The 24,690-nt window shown below is 36.8% G+C and overlaps 1 protein-coding gene across 1 annotated transcript in view; it reads right to left on the bottom strand.

The window, feature by feature from the left end:
• The window catches only part of CLINT1 (clathrin interactor 1), a 53,754-nt gene that overhangs the window by 16,368 nt on the left and 12,696 nt on the right, over positions 1–24,690 (bottom strand). Inside the window, exons 2-6 of the mRNA XM_074916276.1 lie at positions 8,801–8,905; positions 8,050–8,146; positions 6,424–6,532; positions 5,384–5,548; positions 1,300–1,474 (exon numbers count right to left, since the gene is read on the bottom strand). Coding sequence (XP_074772377.1) covers positions 1,300–1,474; positions 5,384–5,548; positions 6,424–6,532; positions 8,050–8,146; positions 8,801–8,905 — 651 coding nt within the window. The remainder of the gene's footprint in view (positions 1–1,299; positions 1,475–5,383; positions 5,549–6,423; positions 6,533–8,049; positions 8,147–8,800; positions 8,906–24,690) is intronic.

The following is a 24,690-nucleotide window of genomic DNA, read 5'->3' as shown; positions in this document are numbered from 1 at the left end:
TTAACTTGGGATAGAAATGTACAGTGGAGGAGTCCTCAAAATAAGCTGCTTTTTATAAAAAAAACACTGGAAGGTTCCAAACTTTATACCAGCACAAGTAAGAGACCAGGAGCTATTCAAAAATAAAGCAAAGAAAATAAGATTTAAGGAAATGTTTACTGTACATCCTCTACATGCAATGTGGATAGTGAGCTTTACAGAAGTCATGTGACAAGTTGATTTTGAAAGTACAGAAAAGCACACAGCAATATACCATTGTTAAATTTGAAATTGTTTACTTTTCTTCTGATCCCTTCTCTTTGTAGTCTACTGATAGTAAGTTCTAAGAGGGAACCCTGATGTGTGCAAAGAATACCAGTTTTATGATTTATTAATGCCCTAGCAAGCAGATCGTACTGCCTTTTTCTTAGAAATGCTACCATTATAATTATTTTTTGTTTCCATGCATAACTGCTTGAATTTTGTAATATATACACATGTGTACATGTATATTTTACACACACATACATATATAAATAAAAATAAGTGTGTGACTGTATCTGAAGATATTCCTGTAAAAAATATGAATTAAATCTCAGTGCAAATTTGAATTGTTTCCCAAAAGGGAATTATTTCAATATACTTGAGTACTTTCTCTATCACAATTTCATATTCTATTAAGTACAAATTTCATCTCCAGATAATAAAATTCAATGCACCTGTTGAAGTGTGATGTATTTAAAGTTCTTTCTGCAGGGAAAGCAGGGTAGGTTTTCTTCCTTACTGAAAAAATTTAACAGCCATATGTAAAGTAAAAGTTTCTTGAGAAGGTTCAACTGAAATAGATGACTTAAAGTCACATGCAATCTGTTCTTCCTGAGGTCAGCTCAGGGAAGAAGCACTGTGTCAAGGTAGGTCTAAGCAACTTTACATCTCCCTCTTCTTTGACATTTCATCATTCAGAGTAACTGTAGCATTAAATGGCAGCCTCCAGTATACTGGTGCAAGAAAGACCACTGATTTGCTGAGACAAGGAAAAGCTTAGGAAATTTCAGCCAAATTCCCTGCTTTGCCAGCAGCTATCTAAACTAGGGGCAGTAATGGAAGGCAGCCAAGAGCAGTTAACTGTTGACAGAGCTACATTATTCCCCAAGGCCTGTAAGAGCTGCATAAGAAGTCCAGGAAGCAGGTACTGAACCCAAACACGCTTCCATACAGACAAAAAGAATGGCAGAGTATTGTAATTAAGAATCAGCAATGCCAAAGAGCTTTATAATAGCAATTTCACAGAATAAATTAATGTTAAAATAACTCTAGTACCTGCACCTTTCTGGAGAGTCTTCTCTATCTTTCCTTCGGAACTTGCTGATGGTATCATCGATCGTGCTTCCAATTTTGTCGCTTAGCTCACCTAACTTATCGCTGAATGGAAATGCTGTTTTTTTATCCCATTCTTCATCCCATTTTGACTTGGGCTCAGGATCGTATCTTTCACCTGTGTAAGGCATTAAGATAAGAAATACTAAGGACAACAGAAGAAAATGCCTGTGGTCTTTCTGGAATCTGTCTCAGTCCCCCCTGCCCTACATACATAAACCTTACAAGTTTTCAAAGCAAACTGAAAGCTCCCACAGTGCTGAATCAACACTATTACAGCAGGGCACAGCATGTAATGCCAATCATTAAGTGGCAGGAATGCAGATTCAAAGACTTTTGTTTATGACAACAACACAATCTTAATGCACTGCACAGCACAGCACATCAGGATACTGGTTGGACTCTGCTGGAGAAGCACAAGAGGCACAATCAACCCTGGCTACATAACCACCTTATCGGAAATGGGACATGCCAGTTTTGTAACAGTCCCTTAACGTGTGATATTCCACTCTTGGCCAAGCTGTGGGCTCAGAGGTAAATCTTTTTTTTTTTTTATATATACATTGGCATTTATGAACACACAAATGCACAGTACCAAAATACTGGAAGATGTAAGTGTATAATGTATGATAACTTTGTTACTTCGCTTCCACACTCAGTGCTTAAAAAAAAATATTTTTAAAGAGATGAAAAAAGAAGAGGCAGTGAAGCAACTCACCTCTTCAGCAGCCACTGAGTACTGCCAACATCTTTACAAAACACTATTATCAAGAAATCAAGACTTTTTTTTCTAATCAAGTATTCAAGACCTCTATACCGGTATCTTAGATTACAATCAGCTGACAGTTACTTGAAATAAGTATATTTGCTGTACAATCTCATTAAGAAAGTCTAAAAAACTAGAGCATGGGTTTATTTATACACACACAGCAAACCTGAGTTAAAATAAGTGTTGTTTTTTCTTTTAAACAGAGACTTAACTATAAGTAGTACAGCACACTTTACAAACTTGTATTGGGATCTTAAAATATAGGTACATAAAACAACCCAATATAACTCAGTTTCTAGGGAACACTGAGACAAACATTTTATATTTTGGGCCATCAGACACATGAAATGAGGCATTTTTTTGTACTATTGAAAAATGTGAACCACTAGTTTAATTTTTTTACTTAATCTGACAAACTGAGTTGCAGAAAGGAAGAATGGTGAAAAATTCATTACTTCAAGTCACACACAAATTATATTGTAGCTCAAGTAATGTTCAAGATGTATTCAATTAAGCCTTTTTAATAAAAACTATGGATTCCAACACTACACAGTGCAAAATTTGAATTATATGCATCCAATAATATCATATGCCACAGGATGTGCTTGCTTTCTTAAGAGATAAGTGCAAGTCTCCAATGACATTTGTTTAGATCCATAAAGGATAGACAAACTTTTTCAAAGTAGGGAACCTGTTACAAATCAGCAAGATTTTCAACTATAAAGATCTCACTGAGTAAGGAGAAACTGCTAAGAAATGTTTTAGTGTTAAATTTTGCAGGAGAATAAAATGGCCTTGTTTCAGTTGATGTCAGGCTTTCAAGCATTTTAATATAGATTCCATTAGAAGGTTTCCTTGTGTGATAGGAATTTTAAATTAAAAAAAAAATCCCTGAGAGCTCAGTATTTTCTGGACAAAAAGAATTAAGGCAATCTCTGAAAATACAAGCATTTTATATTTAAATAACTAGAATCTTTTAGATTAGAAGTCTGACCTGAGAAGAAGTTTGTTTTGTGCTGCTAGAAGGATTTTTTGGGTTTTTTTACTTTACTCAACAAATGAAGGGATAATTAAAAATCCTTTACCATAAAAATGAAATACAAGACAAAGGAGACAGTCCTTTAACTTAAACTTGAATGATAACTAAAGAGCATATGGAGAATGAGTTATACGCAGCATACAGGGATAGATCACGACTCTGTACAGAGCAAGTCAAAAGATAAGCTCAGTGAAAGAACAGAGGGACATGTACTTGAAGTACAAATGCAGTGACTCATAAGTATTTCCTAAAAAGAGAATTACCAGAATTCCAAGCAGGTAGCAAAAGCCTAAAAGAATATAATGAAACAAGACATTCTGCCATGGAGATTTTTCAACTACTCTGCATATGAGGAAAAGGGAGAACAGAGGAACACAGAGAACTAACTTGTCAAAACCAGAAGAGAGCAAATCTGAGTTTAAGGCTCACAGTGAAGAAGAGCAGAAGACATACATAGCACCAAGTAGGAACAGGTGAAGTTCAAGTCCTGCACAGTTACCACTTAGATCTTACACCAAACCCTTCTCAAAGAAGTCACTGGCTGTAGCAAACCACAGCCTCGTGCCATTGTGAGTCATCCTTTAATAAAAGCAGCCAAGGATTTACTCAGGCCAAAGAAAACACAGATAAACGTCTCAAGACTGACAGCTGGATCACGGACAACATGCTGGGCTGCATCAGACATAAAAGCCAGTTCAAGCTCAGATCCCTGCTACACATTATGGCAGAGACTTGGGAGCAAGGAGGAAGCTGCACACTTGGACTTGATAAGCAAAACAGAACTGGTTGTGTGCCTTTATCTAACCAAGGCTGTCAGAAAACTGTGTCCTCTCTAAACAAAGACAAGCTGATGGCATTACATCCTCCAAGGCCAGATCCTACAAACACACTACACTGTAGCTGCAAATAGTCTGACAGAACTCACTGTACACATGAAGAACACTGGTTGCCTAAGCAAAGCGCATGTATTTATTTTGAGAAGCCAGGGTACATCAGACTACCTGTCAACAGCATGCAGATGTTTAGGGGGTCTTTGTGTTTTTTGTTTTGTGTATGCTTTTACATAAAGGACCTTAGTAATGAAGGTCCTATTGCAAGTACCAGACCCAAGTTAGGACTGGAACCTTGTGCAATGATGGCCGAGTTGTCTGGGTTTTGGTTTGGTTTTTTTTGTTTGGGTTTGGTTTTTTTTTTTAAGAGGGAGCAGATGACCAAGTGCTTCTTCACATGCCTCTTTTTAATATATACTCTTTTTTACAAACAAAAAGTTTAAAACTTTCTTTCTGGTTACCTCTTCACTGGCAGCTGCAATTCCCTAGGATTTAGGGATGAGCACTGGTGCACCAAATTTCCAGCTTGCATACAGGTCTGCTGTGCAACCAACATCCAGTTGCAAGCTTAATACCAAATTTACTTTGTGTAGATGTGTTATGTCTGAGAGCCCTCCTTCGAAAAGCATACGAGGCCCATAGTACTAATAAAAAAGATTTTAAAAACACACAAGCCGAGACAGTGACAACTGTATTGGTAAGCTCCTAAAATAAAAGCTCCATCACTTACAATGTACTTAGTGCATGTATTTAAAGTCAGATCTGACAGACATTAGAATCCATACAGGTAATCCAGATAATCTTTCAAGTATCCAAATAGTGTTACTTGGGAAACCAGAAAGTCTAACAGCATATAATATCTACACTGTTTCACCCAAACAGTTCTCTGCCCTAAAAGCCCTAACCCAAATTAACCAATGGTTCTAAAGAAGGTTGGCAGGAGTAGGTGAAGCAATTCTTGTGCTGTGGTGGGTGGAAAGTATCACCACCTTTTTTTTTTTTTTAATTAAAGACTGATTAAGAAACCCTGACTTACAAGGGCATTTATTCATCTACTTTTGCTACAGCAGCATTCATTTCACAGTGAGACTCTGTCTATGTATAAAAACAAGACAGGTAAGTTTTGGTTAAGCCAATGCACTGATGTCATTTGTATAGGTTTCTGGTCAGTTATCTAAAAAAGACTAACAAAGATTTTTAAAGCAATTAATTTAAATTTGTATGTGGGGGGGAAATGTGCAAGATTTCTTTTATAATAGTAACATTGACAGTTAAATATTAAAAAAAGCATCTAAAGGAGCTTCTTAGAAATTCCTTCAGTTATCTGTGTTATCTAAGCTGTTAAAAGTCAATATTGTCAATGCTTGACCAAGAAAGCCTAGTACTCACTGTATCTGAACCCTCCAACACTGTCTGAAGAAACCCCAATGTATTTGTCTTTGTTCTTCTTTGCTTTCTTCCTCTCTTCACGAAGTCGATCATCATCTTGAGCAAATTCAACCATTTCTTTTACCTTCTGGCGTATGTTTATACCTTGGTCTTTACCATTTTCATCTTTATAGGTAATGCAGGATAGACGATGGATGCAAGAGGGAGAAAAAGGAAAAAAATGAATCAGAGGCAGGTATACTGAACATCTAACTGGTGAGAAAATGTGAGTTACGAATACAGCAGTCAGATCTTATGGCTACTAAGGTCCACTGCACTTGTTTAAAAAGCACCAAATATTTTGTTTCAACACAAGTTCTCATCCTTATATAAATTAGAGGTTCTCACTGAATGGTGTATTTAGAAACATCTAACTGCTGCTAAAACATGGAGAAGATTAACAAAGACTGAGACAGAAACGATATTCCCCACTTGAGCAATTTTAACCCTTCAAAATGTAACCCCTTTTCCTGTCTTTGCAAGTTTAATTATAAGAACTCAGTCTTATTACAAAACTGAATTTTTGAAAAAATTGCTTTCAGTTGGGATGTATTACAAGCTAAATGTGCTCCTTTCCCAGCCTTTTTCACATTCAAAACACACACTGGCTTTGCTGCCTTTGCACTGTAAATATTATTTGGTGGGAGGAAAAAACCCCAGCTTCAAACAGATGTGTGTGTTTTGGAGCTCTAACCTTTTCTTCCCATATGATTAAAGCTATTCCTTTACGGACACCACAGGGGACCAGTCTCTAGTGCATATTTTAATATAAACCCGAACACTCATGTTGTGTTGGTTCTGTTGTTATTAGCCAGTCTTTTCTGCAAGTTCTTGTCTTCACTAATTAATACTCTAGGGTCCCACGTCTTGGATTCAGCACTCTTCACACAACTGGCAACAGTCACATTCTAATTAGACTGGGGAAGCTTCTAAGCTGGTTCAGGTGACTGACAACTCCAACTACTGTTTTAATTTGCTTATAAGATTTTTCTATTGCTCACCTACAAAGTGGTAATTTTCCAGGGATCGCAAATCATAAATGTGTTCTCTGGCACTTGTAACAACACGCTCTGATCCATTCCTTATGAGGTAAGCTAGGAGCAGCAAAGACTATAAAAATACAAAGCACCTTATGATTGCATGAACAAAAGCTCTATCTTCTTTTTTTTCTTTAAAAAAAAGCAATAGAAAACCAAACCTACCCCCCTCCCCAAATTAGTAAGTAATAAGACTTTCCCCTTTTAAATAAGTGCTTATTATATAGGTTTGCACAGAAAAAACACAACATTTTCCCCACATGTACCTTTTGCTCTTTAGAATATCAAATTGTATTTGATATTCTAAATTGTATTTGTCAAACTGTAATTTGTCATTACTAAATCACAAGCGGTTACCTTCATCAGCCACTCTTATTTTAAAAGATAGCAGTAGTAATTTAAGAGGTAAAGTTAACCCTGATAAATGAAGCGTTTTCTTTTGCCTCTTTTATTCACAATTTTCCAACAGTTTTCACTGAAAAGTAACTCCTACAGAAATTTAAGATGCCTTCTGTGGGATGCAATGGATATACAAATTTTAAACAAGCAGCAAACCAAATTAAGTTTAAATAGTATTTAAATTGCAATTTTTTATGCTGAGGATTTCTATCTAGAAAAAGAAATTAATGCACTTTCTCCAAAGTAGTGCCTTTATCAGATAAAACTATCATTGTATTTCAACCTATCCAAACCTGATGATAAATTCCAAGCAGTCTTTATAACATTAAGTAGCTATGTGTGATAGCATTAAATATTAATTTATATTGTACTTCAGGGAAAACAATTACTATGAATACAAAACATCAAGCACCTGTGAAAAGCACAAACCATGCCTTAGAATTAATTCTGTCTTGTTACAATCCTGGCATCAAGAAAAACAAAATATAAGCTAGTCTAGTACATCAGTTCTAAAAAAAATGAGGTTATATTTGCATAATTCAGTGAACATTGAACACCACTTTAAGTGCAGCATGATATAATCTTAAGCAAAAAGTTTCTGTACCATGCTAATTAGCCAAAGACAAGAAAAAATGCAAATGATTCAGTTCTTTTTCCAAAATGCAAGTAGGACATGAGTCTCATATGATAATATCTGCAATAATATTTGGTCCACTCAAAGCTAAACTACAATTTTTTGGGGTATTATGAAATGGTAGAAAATTTTTAGTTTCCACTTTATTTCCGATATTCTTGAATTCCTTCAAAAACAACTTTCTGATAGCACAGTAACTTAACATCTACTTCTCACGAAGCACCGTAACAACTCCTTTGGGTAGATTTAAAATGTAAATGCTAATCCAAATCTTGAGTATCAACAAAATGTAATTGCTCTGTTATGTTCATTAAGTAGCACCTAAACACTTCTAAAACCAGGAATTTTGGTTTTTTCATATACAGCATTTGAAAAACATCTTTGACTTGAGTAACAATTATAAAGCATATAGTTAGGAAAGAAATTACAGGTTGCTAGTGGAGTGATGTAGCAGTATCAAAACAAGATACATCGTACCATTATATTAGGAACAAGCATTACGTCCTTCATAGAACACCACAAAGTCTTCAATACTTCCAGCTCATACACATACACACCTTATAAACTCTCCTCCAGTTCTTTTTATTGTCTTTCAACATTCGAGTCCAAAGCATGTTCATAAGTTCTGGAAACTGTTCATACATAAACGTAGCCCTAAAGAATTAAACAAAAGGAGTAAAGAAATTTTATTCTCCGTCGTTTCCCACAATAGCTTGTTAAGACTCAGGGCTGACAGTAGATGGCAGGCTTGATCTAAACCCATTCACATTTGATTACAAGGTAAAGAGCTATCCCTATTTCTTACTCTTAATAGAAGTAACTTACATGCCAGTACTACAAAAGAAAAGTAATTCTAGAAATCTGAGGCGGTAAGAGAACCTTCACTAATTTATAATGAAAATAATGTTTAACATCAATACCCTAATAACTACTGCAAGTAGTCAAACATGCAACTTCCAAATTCGTTTTAACATAAAAGTTCAAGGAAAAATTTGACACATTTTGCTCTATTTGGAAAGTCACAAGAAAGCAGATTGAATATAAAAATTCTGAAGAAATCAGATATACTGAATAAATTATCAGGCTAAATAAATAAATAAAAATAAAGAATTTAAAAAATAATTGGACTTTATTTTTTGGTCAGTTTTCAACACATAAGATTATGCATTAAAAAAATAACACTTGATTCACAGCAACTTTTCAGCATTATCAGTCAGCATACTGCAGAGTTGATTTAGCAGCAAATTTCACACTGCTGTATAAAATGCACCTTTCTTTTCTTCATCACTGAGCCAAATTATCACTTACTTGGCAATCTCTCCCATGAGTTGCCCCGAAGGTCCCCATGGATCATCATTGGTTGCTTCTCGAACCTTAGACTCTATTTCTGAATAATTCATAACCACATTGGTGCTGCAAAGGAAAAAAATTAACACACATGAAGATTAGCATCAAAACTGAGAAACACATGAAAACTTAATAATGACACTAGTGCATATCTCACTTAATGAGATACCTCTACAGGGTGGGAAAGAAAACATTTTTAGTGCAGAAGTTACCCTGAGGACACTATCCAACACATTTAAGATATCTTTAAGAAGGTTTTACTATTCTATTAGTCCTCAAGAATACAGATAAGAAATGAGGGATTATATTACAGCTGGATTCAGTCCAGTAAAAATGGGTTTTGGTCAAATTAAAATCCAAACTGAACGACTAGAGTCAAAGCTGATAGCTTCCCCAACTAGATACAATTTGCTTACAGGTTGGTATGGTGCACAGTAGTTATTTGCAAAAGGCTTTATAACTCAATCAGAAGCACGTTTTGGGGTTTTTTTGAATGAGTGCTGCAAGAGAAACTCAAGAATATCAATACCAAATAGGTGTTAGTAAAAAAATTTTTTTTAAATTCACACATAAGACTGAAGGGAGATGAGATTCACCAGGAAGTCTGTTTATCAACTCTAATTTATTTAATTAAGGGAAAACAGAAGAAGAAAAGCTGCAGAGCACTCCGTATTATGATTAAAGCAATGCAAATACTGTAAGTAGCTCAGTCTGTCTCTACAAAAGTTCACAGAAAAATGTGACTTGGAAAAAGGAAGCAATTTTTCGATATCAGTCATATTTAAATTGTCAATATGTGACTATTTTTGTGTGTGTGTAAATTAGTCTCTCAAACTGGTAACCTTCAACTATAAGCCCAGCAATCTCCTTTGTGCCCCTAAAAGCATCCAGATACATTTGATAACAAAATGATTTTCCATATATCTTAAGTGAGAAGGCCCAAAACATCATTCATATTGAGAATGTTTGAAAAACAGCTCTCTAGCTCAGGAGCAATACAGCACACAACAGTAATTAAAACATCGGTAAAAGGAAAACTAGTGAATTCTGCTTTCCCTACATACTTTGCAGTGTATTTGAAATAACTTAGAAATTACATGTTTACACCTATTGTATCAAAAGTTCCTTAACTGTTAAAATTACATCATACAACTGGTTTCAGAAGCTAAAAAAATCCCTGTAAGATGACTGCATTCAACACAAATCATCCCATAAAGTCAAACTGATTAAACTGTAGCAAAGATCTAATGATCTTACAATGCAATGTGGAAAAGGCACTTGCTGCTTAAAAACCTCCTCTGAACCTGAAAGGATAAGGAAAAAAAAACACCACCAAGATGCTTAATAGTCATCCCTCTGTCCTTGTAGGAGTTGGCACAAAGCAGCATTCAAGCAATACTCGTTCAATTTTATTTGGCATAAGGATAGCAAAGATCTTGGAACTGGGAGTTATAAACGGCAGAAACAAGAACGAGATCCCCTTAAGTCTGAAAGGGGACACAGAAGGTAATTGTTAAAACAGAATAAAATTCCTGGACTTAATCTTGGATTCTCAGCATGAGAATTCCTGCTGTCAGATTCTGATGTATGATTTTATTCAACTTTGTGTCTAAAGAGAGCATAAGCTACATGACTGAATAAATAATCAGCAAGCTAACAGAACCTATCTATATAAAAAAACCCATGTAGGAACACAGCAGTAGTTATGAACAACAGCAATTAAGGTTTTACAAATTCATTTATGCTAAATGCACCTCAAGCTTCTGTTTCTGACATTTTCTTTACCATATATACAAATGTAAACTATTCAATCTTTATTTCCCATATGCACGGAACGTTGAAAAAAAAAAAAAACAAAAAAACAACCACAATCCCAAAGCTACAAGCTTCAGCGCTTTGCAGCTTTCAGCACACTAGTTCCCTTGTCCGAAGCAAGGAAAGGCAGGGAGTTGAATGGAAAGGTTCTGTTTGTTTTTATAACCCCTCCTTAAGCGCTTGTTTGAGAGACTTGATGGAGAGCTGGGGGAAAAACATAAAATGAAGCATTTCCTTAATTTCTTAGAGCGAAGAACTTAAGAATGGAAAAATGCATGAAAAGATGCAAACTTACTGCAAAAAAAAAAAAAATGCCAGCATTAGCTATGGAAGAGCTCAAAGAGTATGGCTAAGGCAGCACTGGGTTGAGAGGGGGAATTGGAAGGAAAACAGGGAAATTAAATGTCAAAAGAAAGAAGAAGGTGCAGTTAAACCCCTTTAAGTACAGAAACATTTTCTATTTCTAAAACCCTCCTGCAGTAAAGTTATTGTTCTCAGCAACTAGAAGAAAGCTCTTTCATAAATGCCAAGATGAGATCTAATGGCACAAAGCGTTCCAAAACAAAGTATCTTTAAGCCGCATTTAATTCAGCAACAAATGTAAACTTCAAGAAAAAAAAAAAACCACAACTGTTGTATAGTTTGGCATCATTCCAGGTCACTTAAAAATAACCATTTCTAAAAAGGTGGAAATACAGTTTTATTCTTCCTTTCCCATGTTTTCTATGGCCCTCGTTCCATGCCCTACCCATGATTCCTGTGACCTCTGCAACAAAAAAATAATTTACGTCCAGATGTGAAGGGAAAAAGTGACTAGCTTGATTGCCAAGACTTCCTGTGATTGATATAAATTTAATATCCGAGGACACTTTCAGACACCAGGGGGGGCTCTCTGATTAGTTTATACTGGGCAGCTTCCAGGGAATCGTGATAGATTGCATGGACACAGTCTGATTTGCAAACACACGGACATACAACAGGCAAGACTGACAGAAAGTATCTTTACAGGCAGTGCTAAAACACCCTATTATCTGCAAAACTACATTTGGATTTACCCCAAATTGTAAATTGAAATCCTGCACAACTGGAATCTTGTGACAAGCACATTTACAGAAACTTTGACATGGACAAAGACATTAAACACAAGTGTATTTTAAAAGTTACATACAAAATAAAGGCACAGCAAATAAATGGGTTGACATTAACATTACAAACTGTTGCATTCTTTTCCATTTGTCTTACATTTCTTTTAAGTCTATTCAATCAGACTAGTGTCAACAGATTATTTTTACTCTTTATTGTACCCCTCAGAAATTATTTCAGTATTGTTTCTTTTAAAAAAACCAAAACTGTTCAGAAAAGCCAAGAGAGGGCACTGTCACATCTCTATGAAACAGCAAGCACGATGACAGTGAGCAAAACTTCAGCTTTTAATTTCTTGCAAGAGAACACTCAACTTTAAGTGGTTGTATCTACAGTTTATAACAACACTGAACAGGTAGCTGAATTCTGAGACTAAATTCCTCCACATGAATAAATGGACACTGCTAGTGAAAAGCCAGTGCACCTCCAATTGCATCAAGCAGTAAGACACACTTCCTCTTAATAAGAAAAAGTTGTAGTTGTACGTTGCATTTTATAAACTAAATTTTAACATATTTTGAAATTGATGTACCACAGATGAAACACCCTCAAAATGCTAGTTTGTCCACAAGTTTGTCTGCATTTTTCAAAGAAAAATCTTTCAAAAAATTCAAACAATTGTAAATAGCTTCAAATTTTGTTCTGAGATTTGTAAATTTGAGATAAAGCTGTCATCTGGATCCAGGTGCCATATCCTATAGCATACTAAAAAACAGAAAACATGCAAGAAGGGGAGAAGAGAGGGGTGTAAGGGATGAGAGGAAGTATTGAACACACCACACAAATGTATATGTTAAGGTAAAAATAATGTTTAGTTGGTGTTAGGGAGAGCAAACAGACAAACAAGAGGGGACAAGAAGCTCTGTACCAATCCATATAAAACTAGGGATCAGAGAAGGCACCAAGGTACCTTTACAGTTTCAACTGTCCAAAAAGCACTCTAGCTTTCAGACATAAGAGGATAAAAATCCTACATGTCTGAGATTGTCCTCTGAGCACTATTCTTTAAAGCGCAGAAATGAAAAGTAGCTTGTGGAAGGCCTGCTTGAAAATAAAGCCTTACAGACTGATGGAACAACTCACAGGATGACATAGAGAAAAGGCACACTTTCCGAGGGGTCCTGTCTTCCACCTCCCTTATCAGCAGATACTGAATGTAACCCACAATGTGGACATAAATACACACAAGTGATAAATCTATCTGTAGAAAACTTCTATTTGTGTTCAGTTTCAACATACTCCAGTATATGGCTCTAATAGATGTATTTTCGCTACTCTGCTCAGGCTTCTGACCTTACATAGTAATACATGAATCAAGCTACTAATGTTCAGAAGGACAATATTAATGAGGATGAGGTGTACACTGCTCTCAGTAACATATCAGCACTTCTTCAGTGGTTTTTTTCCATTAAATAGCCACAAAATAAACACTGAAACCTTTCCTCTTCCAGTCTGATTTTTTTTAAAAAATCACTTTTATGCCAGAAAAGTGAAATCATTGTATTTCCACCCAACATTCTATCAAAAAAATTAAATAATCACAACATCATGAATTGAAACTTTTGTTTAGAGTGAAAATTTTTCATTGTTCAAGATCACAAGGTATTTTCTACAAATTCATATGCTGTAACTGAAGTCAGCTCAATTATCTGTTAGGAGATTATCATCACTTATAAAATATCACACAACTGTAACTATACTGCTTCTAGTAATAGCTTCCAATTGGTAACATTAGAACCAGTTTTGTTGTGCTTGAACTAATTATTCCACATCAATCACTGCTGGTTCCAAACTAAAAAAAACAAAAAAAACAAAAAAAAAAACAAACAAAAAACAAAACAAAAAAAAAAAAAAAAACAAAAAACAAAAAAAACCAAAAAAAAAACCAAAAAAACCCCTAAATCTCTCTGTATCATATCTCTTGAACCAGGAACACTTTGGAAACATGGATGTAGAAACACAAAATTGAACAGTCAGCAACACAAATGGAAGGAGTCTCTCTTCTCAGTTTACTCTAAAATTAACCACCAAACTCTATGGTTGACCCTCAAACAACATTTCATAACAGTGATTTACATACACTACAAGCAAACCTGCTAAAGAAAAAGGCACACCAATGCTTGTCTTTGTTCAGTCACTCAACACTTCTGTTAGAACCTTGGATGCAGCACACAGCACTAGCAAGAGTAAATAAAATAGTTCAATGTCCACAGACTTCCCAAAAACCACCACACTTAGATATTTCTACTTCATGCTCCCTGGCATCTCCTCTATCTTGCAGGCTTTTTCCATGGTCAGTGGTGTTCTGTTCCCTCATCACCCTGACAACATGTTCAAGCGCATGAAATCACAGCTCATAAAGGAAGCTTACTGTTCACTGCTAGATTTTGGGAGCAATGTTCCTTTGAAGGAAGCATTCCAAAATAAGTGTTCATCAGGAAAGAGGTAGAGAGCTCTATCTCACAAAGTTTCAGATCTTCAAACAACGTGTAAACTTAGCATTTGGTATTAATGCTCAAGTAGCAACAGAATCTTAAACATGCAGAAACCTTTAAATAGCACGTGCATAGGAAGCATGCAATAGAGCAAATATGTGCCATGAGAAAAGAAGATATTTATACATTAAAGGTAATGAAATAATACTAAATATCTATTCATCCATCTACTCAGAATGGAACTTACTTTAAAACATATTAAGGCATCAGAAAGCCTAACAGATCTTAGTCTGCACAAACTTAAAAGCCTTGAATATGCCCTGGAGCAGGAATCAGACCACTCCATTAAAAGCACCATTAGGATTAGAGTTGCTATTGATGTGGGTGGTGTCACTGAGGACACAAGTACAACTCTGGACATTAGATCCACAGAAGATTTGTGAAATGCCATGTCTAATCTTGTGAAAACTAAAATAAACAGAAGTCACAGAGAGGGTACATTACAACAGTTTCTTTATAGTGATGATAAAGGTATTGGATTGGACAGGGTAAGCCTAATTAGAAACACTTCTCAAACCTCTGGGAAGCTGCCCACTGTGCTGAGGGACTGAGCAGCAGGAACAAGAAACCTGGTTACACAGTTAAAAATTTTTTTTCAATGTATATTTCAAACCAATTACAATATCATGTATACATGGGACTCCTATGTGCATAATATTATGCCTTTAACTATTACTCCAAGGACATCACTGGATTATGCACCTTCTGTTTTCCTTTTTTTAATTTTACAACTGGGAGCACTAAAATACTAAAGCTGAGATGAGAAACTTTCTACATTTTACCACCATTAACAGTTTCCAAAGAGACACCATTCTGCAAATATCTGTTTAAAGACTAAGTGCAGAAGGAAAAAAAAAAAGCATTACACACATGTATGTCTATCATACATACAGTTTGAACACTAATGCTATTCAAAACAAATAGCAACACTAAAGAAATTATATTTTTTGAAAAAAGTCTCTTAGAGGGGGAGGGGTCTGGATGAACAGAGGACAACAAAAGCTCTGTTACTGTACAGCACTATGTAGTGTGGTACCAAAGTCTTGCAAGAAACAAATATTTTAACCTTTTGTTATTTGAGATGCCAAAATAGAACAACATCATTTCATCGTTTAAATAATTATGTGTTAAGCATTATCCTTTCAATAGTTAGTCTCATATATTAATACTTCAATCTCATTCTTTCTGTAATTTTCTTAGCAGCTGCTGTATTTTTAGAAAGTCTTCTCCACAGTTCCTATGACTTTCACAGTGAATAAAAGCAAAGCAAACTTTAAATTTGGTCCATGACAGAACAGATGTTACTGACTCAGAATAAAAACCCATCACCTCACTTGGTGACATAGCAAAGAAGAACGTTATAGTAACAGTCTCTGAAGTCCACATGGACAAAACCCAGTAAGAATATACTTGCACAGCTCTACACTGTGCTTCTTGGATTTAAAAATGAATAGATTGCATTGTCCAACCAGAAAGGACCATAAATGGCATCTGAAAAATAAATGGTGAAGAAACCGTTAAATTGCAGCATAAGGAAAGTTTGCTTTAACTCTAACTGAATAAGGAAGAACATATGCAGTTTTTTATTCATTTATTTATTTATACATCTTGCATATCTCCATCTAAACATTGCTCCAATTTTTATGGAAAGGCACATAGGTAAGAACAGGAGTGCTTTCTCATAGGGTAGCTTCAACGTAAACCTCTGAACAAAGGCAGCAGTAACTTGCATCTGGAGGCTGAGCTAATGCTCTGCTCCTACAGTTAAAGTGCTGGCTTTGTCTTCCAGCAGCTTATTTTCTCCTAACAGTTGGGCTGTCTGCTCCCTTCCAGCTGAGCAGCTAGCAGTCTTCCACTATAAGACAAGATAGGGACCCACTGGCTATTGTTCATCTCATCCATGGTGCATGTTCTAGGAACACTATCAAAAGACAACAGCAGCAATTTATTTTCAGATTTCCCAAAGATCAGTACAGGGGCTGACAACTCAAGGCAAAAATATATGTATAATGTAGCTTTGCTTTTAGACATTGGAGACTGCATCCATATTCTTTTTTTTTTTTTTTTTTAAAGAACGAACAAATGCACAATAAAGTGAGCAAAATGAACATTCAACATCTGGAGACGAGATAAGGCAGACTCCGGTAACATTTTCACGATATAGTTATCTAAAAGACCCCCACGCACAGACACACATGCATTTAAGATGAAGCCTTTGGAGGGGAAAGAACACACCATTTTATCCCCACCGTTCATTTTCTGAGTCATGCATCTAAACTATTTTTAGTATCTAGATTAAAAGGTTCCTGTAAAGCAGGACTGGAAGAAGATGGAAAGGTTTCTGAGAATGCTAAAAAGTTATTTTAATATTAAACGATCCATTTTTAAACTGTGTGCAGAAGTCAGTTTCAACTACTGAGAGTACACAGTAAATAAAAAAAGCTAAACAACTCGTCTGAATACAGGATACTTCTCCCCAATCCCAGATGTGGGAATCTTGGCATCTATTAAATTGTTAATTAGTTTCCAGAAACATTTTTTCCAATTAAAAAAATCATTTAATACTTATCCATCTGGGCATGAAATACTTTCAACAGAGCATTTGAATTGGTGAGCTAAAAAAAGGAACGCTCCCGACCCACAGAGCACCACTGCTCAAAACACTGGGGGCCTGCACACCATGCAAGCAGCACCTCCTAAAAAGGGGCATCATATATTAACTCCATTTATTTCTGTTACCATCACTTCCTTCAGGCTCTGAGGGATCAAAGCTGATCAGTGGTGCAAACTTGCGTTTCAAGAAGCTGAAAGGATTTAAGACAAAGTCAAACTGAAAGATGCATTTCAGCACCAGATTTCACTGCCCTGTGACAGTCTGTCACTACCTTCGAAAGCTCACATGCTGACTGGTTCACAGACAGAGGACAGAAAGATAAGACATCATCTATCCACCTGTTTTCCCAAACAATATAATAGACATTCAAGAATTTGTGTAGCTAATGTTACTCACAATTATTCAGAGAAAAAGACATTAATTGCCTTCAAAATAAAGATGGTGCTGCTCTTCTCCTCAGTGAAGGTGTATATTGAATCTTAGCCAGCATCTTTCTCCTTGCTTGGTGAAGACAAACTAACTAAAAAATATGTAACAAACTTAATGCATTTTCATTTTGCTCCTGTCAGTAATGTCACTTTTGTTATAAAACATGCAGCTTAGATTCAGAGCTTTACAGATGAAACATATGGATACCAAATATGAAGCCAGCAGTCCACATTCAACGAAGAAACAGATGGGTACCCATCTGCCAAAATGCCTGGTGAAATACCTCAGGTTACACAGAGGTAACTGTGTAACAGTAGCTGATACTTGACCATTTGAAGTTACTTATTTTTAGGCCACTCCTCAGAAGCATTACAAATATGACACCAGTCAATTTAGTACCTGAATACGAGGTATTATTGCAGACCTTCTATGCAAGTTGCAATTATGCTCTTTCTGAACAATGATACCAACTTCATTATGGTATACAGTAGGATCTGAAATACATTTTCAGCTTTTCAAGTTAATAGTTTCATAATTTATGTGGCAGATGTGCAAGACAAACTGCACAGAAAGAGATAAGCCAAGAAAAACATCCTGATGGCCACAAATGAATTACAACTTGTGGGAGGAAGGAACTATAAAGCTATTTCCTGTGCCTTACAACTTCTAATCACAAAAGACTACCAAGTAAACAAGATAACCCCAAATCCACCACACACACACACTCTTTCAAAAGGAACAGTGACTTTAAGAATTAAATTGAAGCCTGTTAAGAAAACTGAGAAGATCTCTCAGAAACCACTGAACATTGCTGAAGTTTTCCCTTTCAAAATCACTTCCCCCCCCCCCCCCCAAGTTACCCAACTGCAGCTTGCTATATTCTTAATGTTTTTGTAATCACTATGCTACAGCTGAAGCAGTTTTCACAGATGTTGGGAACATCAGACAACTGGTAGTTCTAAAGCATATTTGTGAAAGGAAAAAACACTTACCCTCCAAGTTGATTTAAGACTGATTTCATCTCTCCTACTGCAGATTCCCTGCAGTATGTAAGTGTCCATACTTTCCTATTCTTATATTAAATCACCCCTTGTGGTTTACACCAACAGATAAATGGCTGCTTTAAATATCTTAATTTGCCAACAATTGTAGAGTGGCAATATGTGGTGGTAAATAACTTCTCAAACTCACTAAGGATTTTGCTGTGTTAATACTGTCTACTGTGATTTTGTACCACCTCTATATAAAGTCTTTCTTCATCTAAAGCCCAGGCCCATTCCTTTATTTCCTCACTCTTTATAGGATGTTTTGGTTCCAAACACCCAACCTAACATTCTTCAGTTAGCATCCTCTAATCTTTGATTATTAGACTACCTTCAGTTCAAATACACATTTCCACAGTTCCACTTAGTAAGTGTTGTCATTTTGCTTATTATACTTCATTCAAAAAAACCTTCTTTAAAAGGTAACTTACCAAAATGTTATACACCAGCAAGTAGAATGAATTAAAATATTTCAACTTACAATGTAAGAAGATCACAACAGCATTTCCACTTTTTCAGTATTAAAGTCACATTTTTTAATTTCAAATTTTAGTAGAAATTATACAATTACACCTAAACCATTCTTGTGACAAATCCAATTAATCTTAAGCATGAAAACCAATTTCACAAACAAGTGGAAAAAAGCTGCTTTTCAAGCAACATTTGACACTTTGGTGGGATAGTTACATGCTAAAACAGCAACTCTGGTTTTGATTCAGACAGAAAGGCGACACTGTTACTGCCCTGTGCAAGTTTTCAGTCTCCTTGCACTCACGTGAGCGCATATCTGGCATATCAGATTGAAGTCACTATTTCATAGCTCCTATTCCTGTGGATTTAATTGCTTTCAAAGTTCAGTACACTATGGTTAAACAACAGCAGCCACACAGTCAAAAAAGAAGGGGAATTACAAAACTTGGATAACCTTCTATAAATGCAGAACTAAAGAGATTTCCATCTGTATGCTGTAATCACATGGCTGGATTTATTTTTGCTCAGTCCTCAGACTTGCTTTGCTACTCTGTTCCTTATACTTCAGATTTTTTCTGTAACAAACAAGCTGCAATAATTTAAAAAATATTTTTTTACAGTTACCTACATTTCTTTAAGAATTCAGACAGATTGCATGTCCTCCTTCAAGACTCAGCAAGAGCCACTGTGCATTTTCTGTCAAGTGCTGCATCTTTAATTTTTCCATATTTGTGATCCAATCAGGTAACATGACTTACACTGAAAACAAATGTTTAACCAAGTAGGACAAGGAGCAAGACAAATTTAATTAAAAACACACTTTCTGTAGAGTTTTTTATATGAACAAAGTACCAGCACAAAAAAGTCAATCCTGATAAACACTGCTAGACCATAATAACATAAAACTAAAATTTAAATACATTATTTTGGGAGACAGACTGAAACACTCTTCATCATAGCTTACAATTTGTTGTATTCATAGAACTTCAGGAGTAACTTTCCCTGAAAATAGAATGCTCTTTCAGGTGTTCACAATGTATTACATTAGTTGTCTTCTGAATAAGGTATCTAGTGCTAGTTCCTTCTTTGTATACACAAAGTATTAAGACTCCAATCCCACAGCTCAAGTATTTTAAGTGTGTACAGAACCCTTCAACAGATAAAGAGATTCACAAGTACTACCAGTCAGTGAGCTTTCAGGACTGGGGCCCAAAGTTTTAATGTTGAGAAAGTATTTACAAGAAGAATGAAGTCTTACCCTTCTTTCAAAACAAGAAATAAAAGGGTAAGTTTTCAGAGGACAAGCAAGTTGTAGTTACACTCAACATGAGGCAACAGTAAGCTTTGAAACTCTGTAGTTGTGTACCTCAGACTTACTACTTCTGACCATAAAAATTTTTGAGTAACCTTGGATGGAGGGGTAAGATGAGAAAAAAAACAACAAAAACCAAACACAACCATAAAACCAACCTCACAGTAAAGAGAATACTCAAACAGTAGCTGTGACACCCTCCAGAATGTTGTGTAACGACCTCTATACTTGAGACATGCCTCCTACTCCCAAAACAAATGTTTTCAGAGTGTCAAAAGAGCTGTGTTATTAGTGTTTTAACATGATCCCCAAAAGATACCACTCCTTTGATAAGCCCCCCTCACCTCTATAAAGCTTCTGCAATTCTGCACTTTGTAACTGTTCACTCACTATTCATAAACGTATTCATCAAAAAACTTGATTCCAGGGTTTTCTGACACCATGAAGAGCATGTAACAGTTGTAAGTTTATGGTAATGCAACAACTGGTCAAGGAAACCTCCCAATTCTATGCATGCTTGAAGCATATTAGCTGAATAGTTACAGATAAGAGCTATGGCATAGATCTACTCAGTGTTACTAGTCACACTGCATTCTAAATCATCCAAATTTCCTTACTCAAAGAATTGCTTCAAATATTTGTGAACTGACAGAGTATTTGATGTGGACAGAAGAATGCACATGCAATAACATGGAGTTTAATATTGACGAAAACCACACACCCCCAACATTAATGGACCATGCTTAATGATCCTTACAGTTTCAGCTATCCTTCTACTGCAAACTGAGTATCATTAAAGCATTGCCCAAGTTCCAAATTTATTACAAATTAAGCATTACTCTAAACACATGCTAGCAGTTCCACTAGGGAGAGCTGATTAAAGTTTAAACAATGCAGGTGCTGAAGCTTTTAACACACAAACCAATCATTCTCTGCTACTATATAATCATTTTGGCACTGTGACATCCCATGCACCCCTGTACTTCGCAACATCAATCATGTTCTGCAATACTTCTGAGAGGAATAAACCTGAGTACAGATAACTCCTCTAAACCAACAGTAAGCACCTTCACAAGCACTTCTCTGATTAGATCCAGAGGCAAGGTACAGGTAAGGTTACCAGATCTGCCTGGAGTCCTGTTCTGAAAGCACTACCCTTGCTCTTCCAGCCTGTCCAAGGGCTCTAATTCCTGCCAGCTCCTCTCCCTTCCCCTTCAGGCTCAAGGCAATGAGTCAGACAACATCCCAACTGCACGTAACCCATACATGTCAAACACACCCAACTTTTACAACACAAGTTGCACTCTATCCCTAACACCCAGACTAGCTTTAAAGGGCTTGCAGTTTCCTTCTACCTTTGACTCCAGAGCTATGACTCTGTACAGTTTCACATTTCATCTGTGATGTTGCAAAGCACTGACATCATATTACCCAAGCATGAGATTTCTATCTCATCAACAACAGAACCTTGACATATGGTCCAAGTAGCAGGTGAAGCAACTCACTATCTGAAAACCTTCAGCTGCTGTTTTAATATGGCCTTGTGTTCTGGAAAATGTCTTAAGACTGAGGCAGAAGCTGCACTGCACTTTTCAGAGCAGGAGAAAGGAAGAGGAAGCAACAGTTTACACAAAGCTATCAAATTGCAGGCTCATAACCAGTTGTTCTCCTTCATTTGTTCAAGTGTCTTTCAGTGGAACTACTATGCAGGAGGTAATCAGTAGGAGAGACAGACACTTGAGACTACTATCTTCATCTTTGTTTTTCTGAAGTGAACCACACTATCATTTACTGATCTTATTGCTAAACACACTGGAATTAATTCTATAGTTGCTGATGTTTGCAAAAATCCCACAACTTTAGCATCAGATTTCAGGCCTTCTGTTTCCTGAAAATTAACATCAAATCAGGAAAAGAATAATTGATGTCACTACAGAGAAGGTGACTTCTCAAAATCGGTTCCTTACAGTCTGCTTGGTTACTATTCAGAGCTTCTGAAAGCAAGAACTATTTCATGCAACACTACAATACCTGCTACACTCAATAGCTCTAATCCACACTGCAGTGTTGCCTTTCATACCTAATACCAAAAATCCCACTGAGAAAAGACCATTATATCTGTCAATTTAAGGAAGACACTGTCTTTAAGTAAGACTACATGGACTATGTCTGTATGCAAGAACCTTAACTCCACTGCACAAAGCCATAAGAGGAACATAATTTAAACTCTGTTTCAGTGTCTCCAAGAGTATCTATCTTCCTTTCCCTGGAAAAAGTTATTCAAAAACTAAGCCTTTCCCTGCACCTCACCTTGCTAGCAAGTACAGGAAATTCAACATCTTGTAAAATTAAAGTGTAATTAAGACTTTGCAGTCTCCCGGTGAATACTTTGTACTTCTTTAGCAAAAGCAAGGCTGTGCAGTGGGAAACCTATTCAGTATCGTAATCTCTGACAGTATCAAAAGATGCGTACTGTATCGTATAAAAAACAGTAAAGGCAAGTATGCAGTGATAATTCTGCAGAGTAAACTGTGAGCATCCAACAGTTTACAGCTAGGGGCAAAGAATTTAGGGGGATTTCCAGCTATGCCTTCACCTTTTGCCCGGTGCTCCTTCAGCATCTTGTGGCCCTGAAGGTGCTCTCAGACTTTGTGCTTCCAATTTGTTTTGAACTAGGCTGTATGCTTTTCACAAGTTGTTCTTCCAACTTGCTCACCTGTTTTGTTTTTGTTTTTACATGAGAATGACCAGCATCTCTGAACTTTGAATTTTCTGCAAATGGACATTTCAGATTTCTGAAAGACATGTTTTTGCTCTGAATTATTTCCTTAACCCTCCTCTTCACCAATGATGTTTCTTTTTCATCACTGTCTTTGAGAAGTGCTAACAGTTTTATTATAAGCCACCAATATAGCATTTTCGGTACCTACACATCACCTGTGAGGATTCCATTCTTCAGCATGTCCCTGGAAGTTGTTGGGTTTTTAAATTAAATTCCTAATTTTTATGTAAGCAATCTTTTGAAAAATGTACCCCCAAGTATTTTTTCTTTATGCTTCCGTTGCTCACAAAAATACTTTTAATTCAAGTGCTTTATGTTCACTATTACAGAGTGGCTCTAAGAGTAATACCCTGAAGCAGAATCAATGCACAGCTCAGGATCAAGACAAGGCTTACCACTTCTGCCTTTTTCACTATCTCTTTGGTGAACCAAACACCAAACATTTCAATGTGTACTGTCCTCAGTATAAGATGCTGATGCAATGTGTATCTAACCTACATAGGATACATGAAGTCACCCACTGCTATCACATTTCCTGCCCACATCACCTCTCCACCATCCACATGGGGTGGGAGGGTATCAAACAGTTCAGTTCTCTTCCTGTTCTCACGCCTTTAGTCCTGAATCTTCAGTTCATTGGGACTGACTGGTTGACAGTTTGCTTGTTAATTTGGTCTGAAAAGGTTTTCTTCAGCGTGTTGCTCATCCGTTCAGCCGTGCCTGTGTTATTTTGTGCTTAGCCTATAACAGAGTCCTGCTAACCATGCTGTTTTAAAATGGGACACTGACAGAACAGATTTATCCAAAACTTTCTGAAAGAAAAATATTTCAAGATTCACCTTATTCTCAGTCTCCTAAACTTTGTCTTATACCAAGACAGATACCCTTTGTAACAGATGTACATCTCACACAATAGACCTAGAAAAAAAAAATTTTTCCCTTCACCAACTGGAGGCCTCACTCTCATTAAATTAGTTATCTCCTGATGAAGTTAATTTAGTATGATCATAATAAAGTTACAGAATCATAGAACGGTTTTGGTTGGAAGGGACATTAAATATCATATAGTTCCAAGCCCCCATGTGCAGGGACACCTTCCACCAGCCCAGGTTGCTCACAGCCCCGTCCAATCTGGCCTTGAACCCTTCCAGGGAGGGGGCAGCCACAGCTTCTCTGGGCAGCCTGTGCCAGGGCCTCACCACCCTCAGAGTCAAGAAATTCTTCCTTATACCTAACCTAAATCTACCCTCTTTCAATTTAAAACCATTACCTCTCAATCCTATCACTAAACTCCCTGATAGAATCCCTCCCCACCTTTCCTGTAGCCCCTTTAAGTACTGGAAGGCCGCTCTAAGGTCTCCCAAGACCCTTCTCCAGGCTGAACACCCCCAACTCTCTCAGCCTGTCCTCACAGGGGGTGCTCCAGCCCCCTGATCATCTTCATGGCCTCCTCTGAACCCGCTTGAGCAGGTCTGTGTCCTTCTGATGTTGGTGCCCCCAGAGCTGGACACAGCACTGCAGGTGGGGTCTCAGAAGCAGAGCAGAGGGGAGAATCCCCTCCCTCACCCTGCTGCCCACACTTCTCTTGATGCAGCCCAGGACACAGTTGGCTTTCTGGGCTGCGAGTGCACATTGGTGGCTCACAGTCAGTTTTCCATCCACTAATACCCACAAGTCCTTCTCCTCAGAGCTGCTCTCCATCCATTCATCGCCCAGCCTGTATTTGTGCTTGGGATTGCCCCAACCC

The sequence above is a fragment of the Athene noctua genome, chromosome 12 (assembly GCF_965140245.1).
Source record: "Athene noctua chromosome 12, bAthNoc1.hap1.1, whole genome shotgun sequence".
Taxonomy (NCBI): domain Eukaryota; kingdom Metazoa; phylum Chordata; class Aves; order Strigiformes; family Strigidae; genus Athene; species Athene noctua.
The sequence above is the reverse complement of the archived record's forward strand: the minus strand, read 5'-3'. Positions and strand labels throughout refer to the sequence as shown.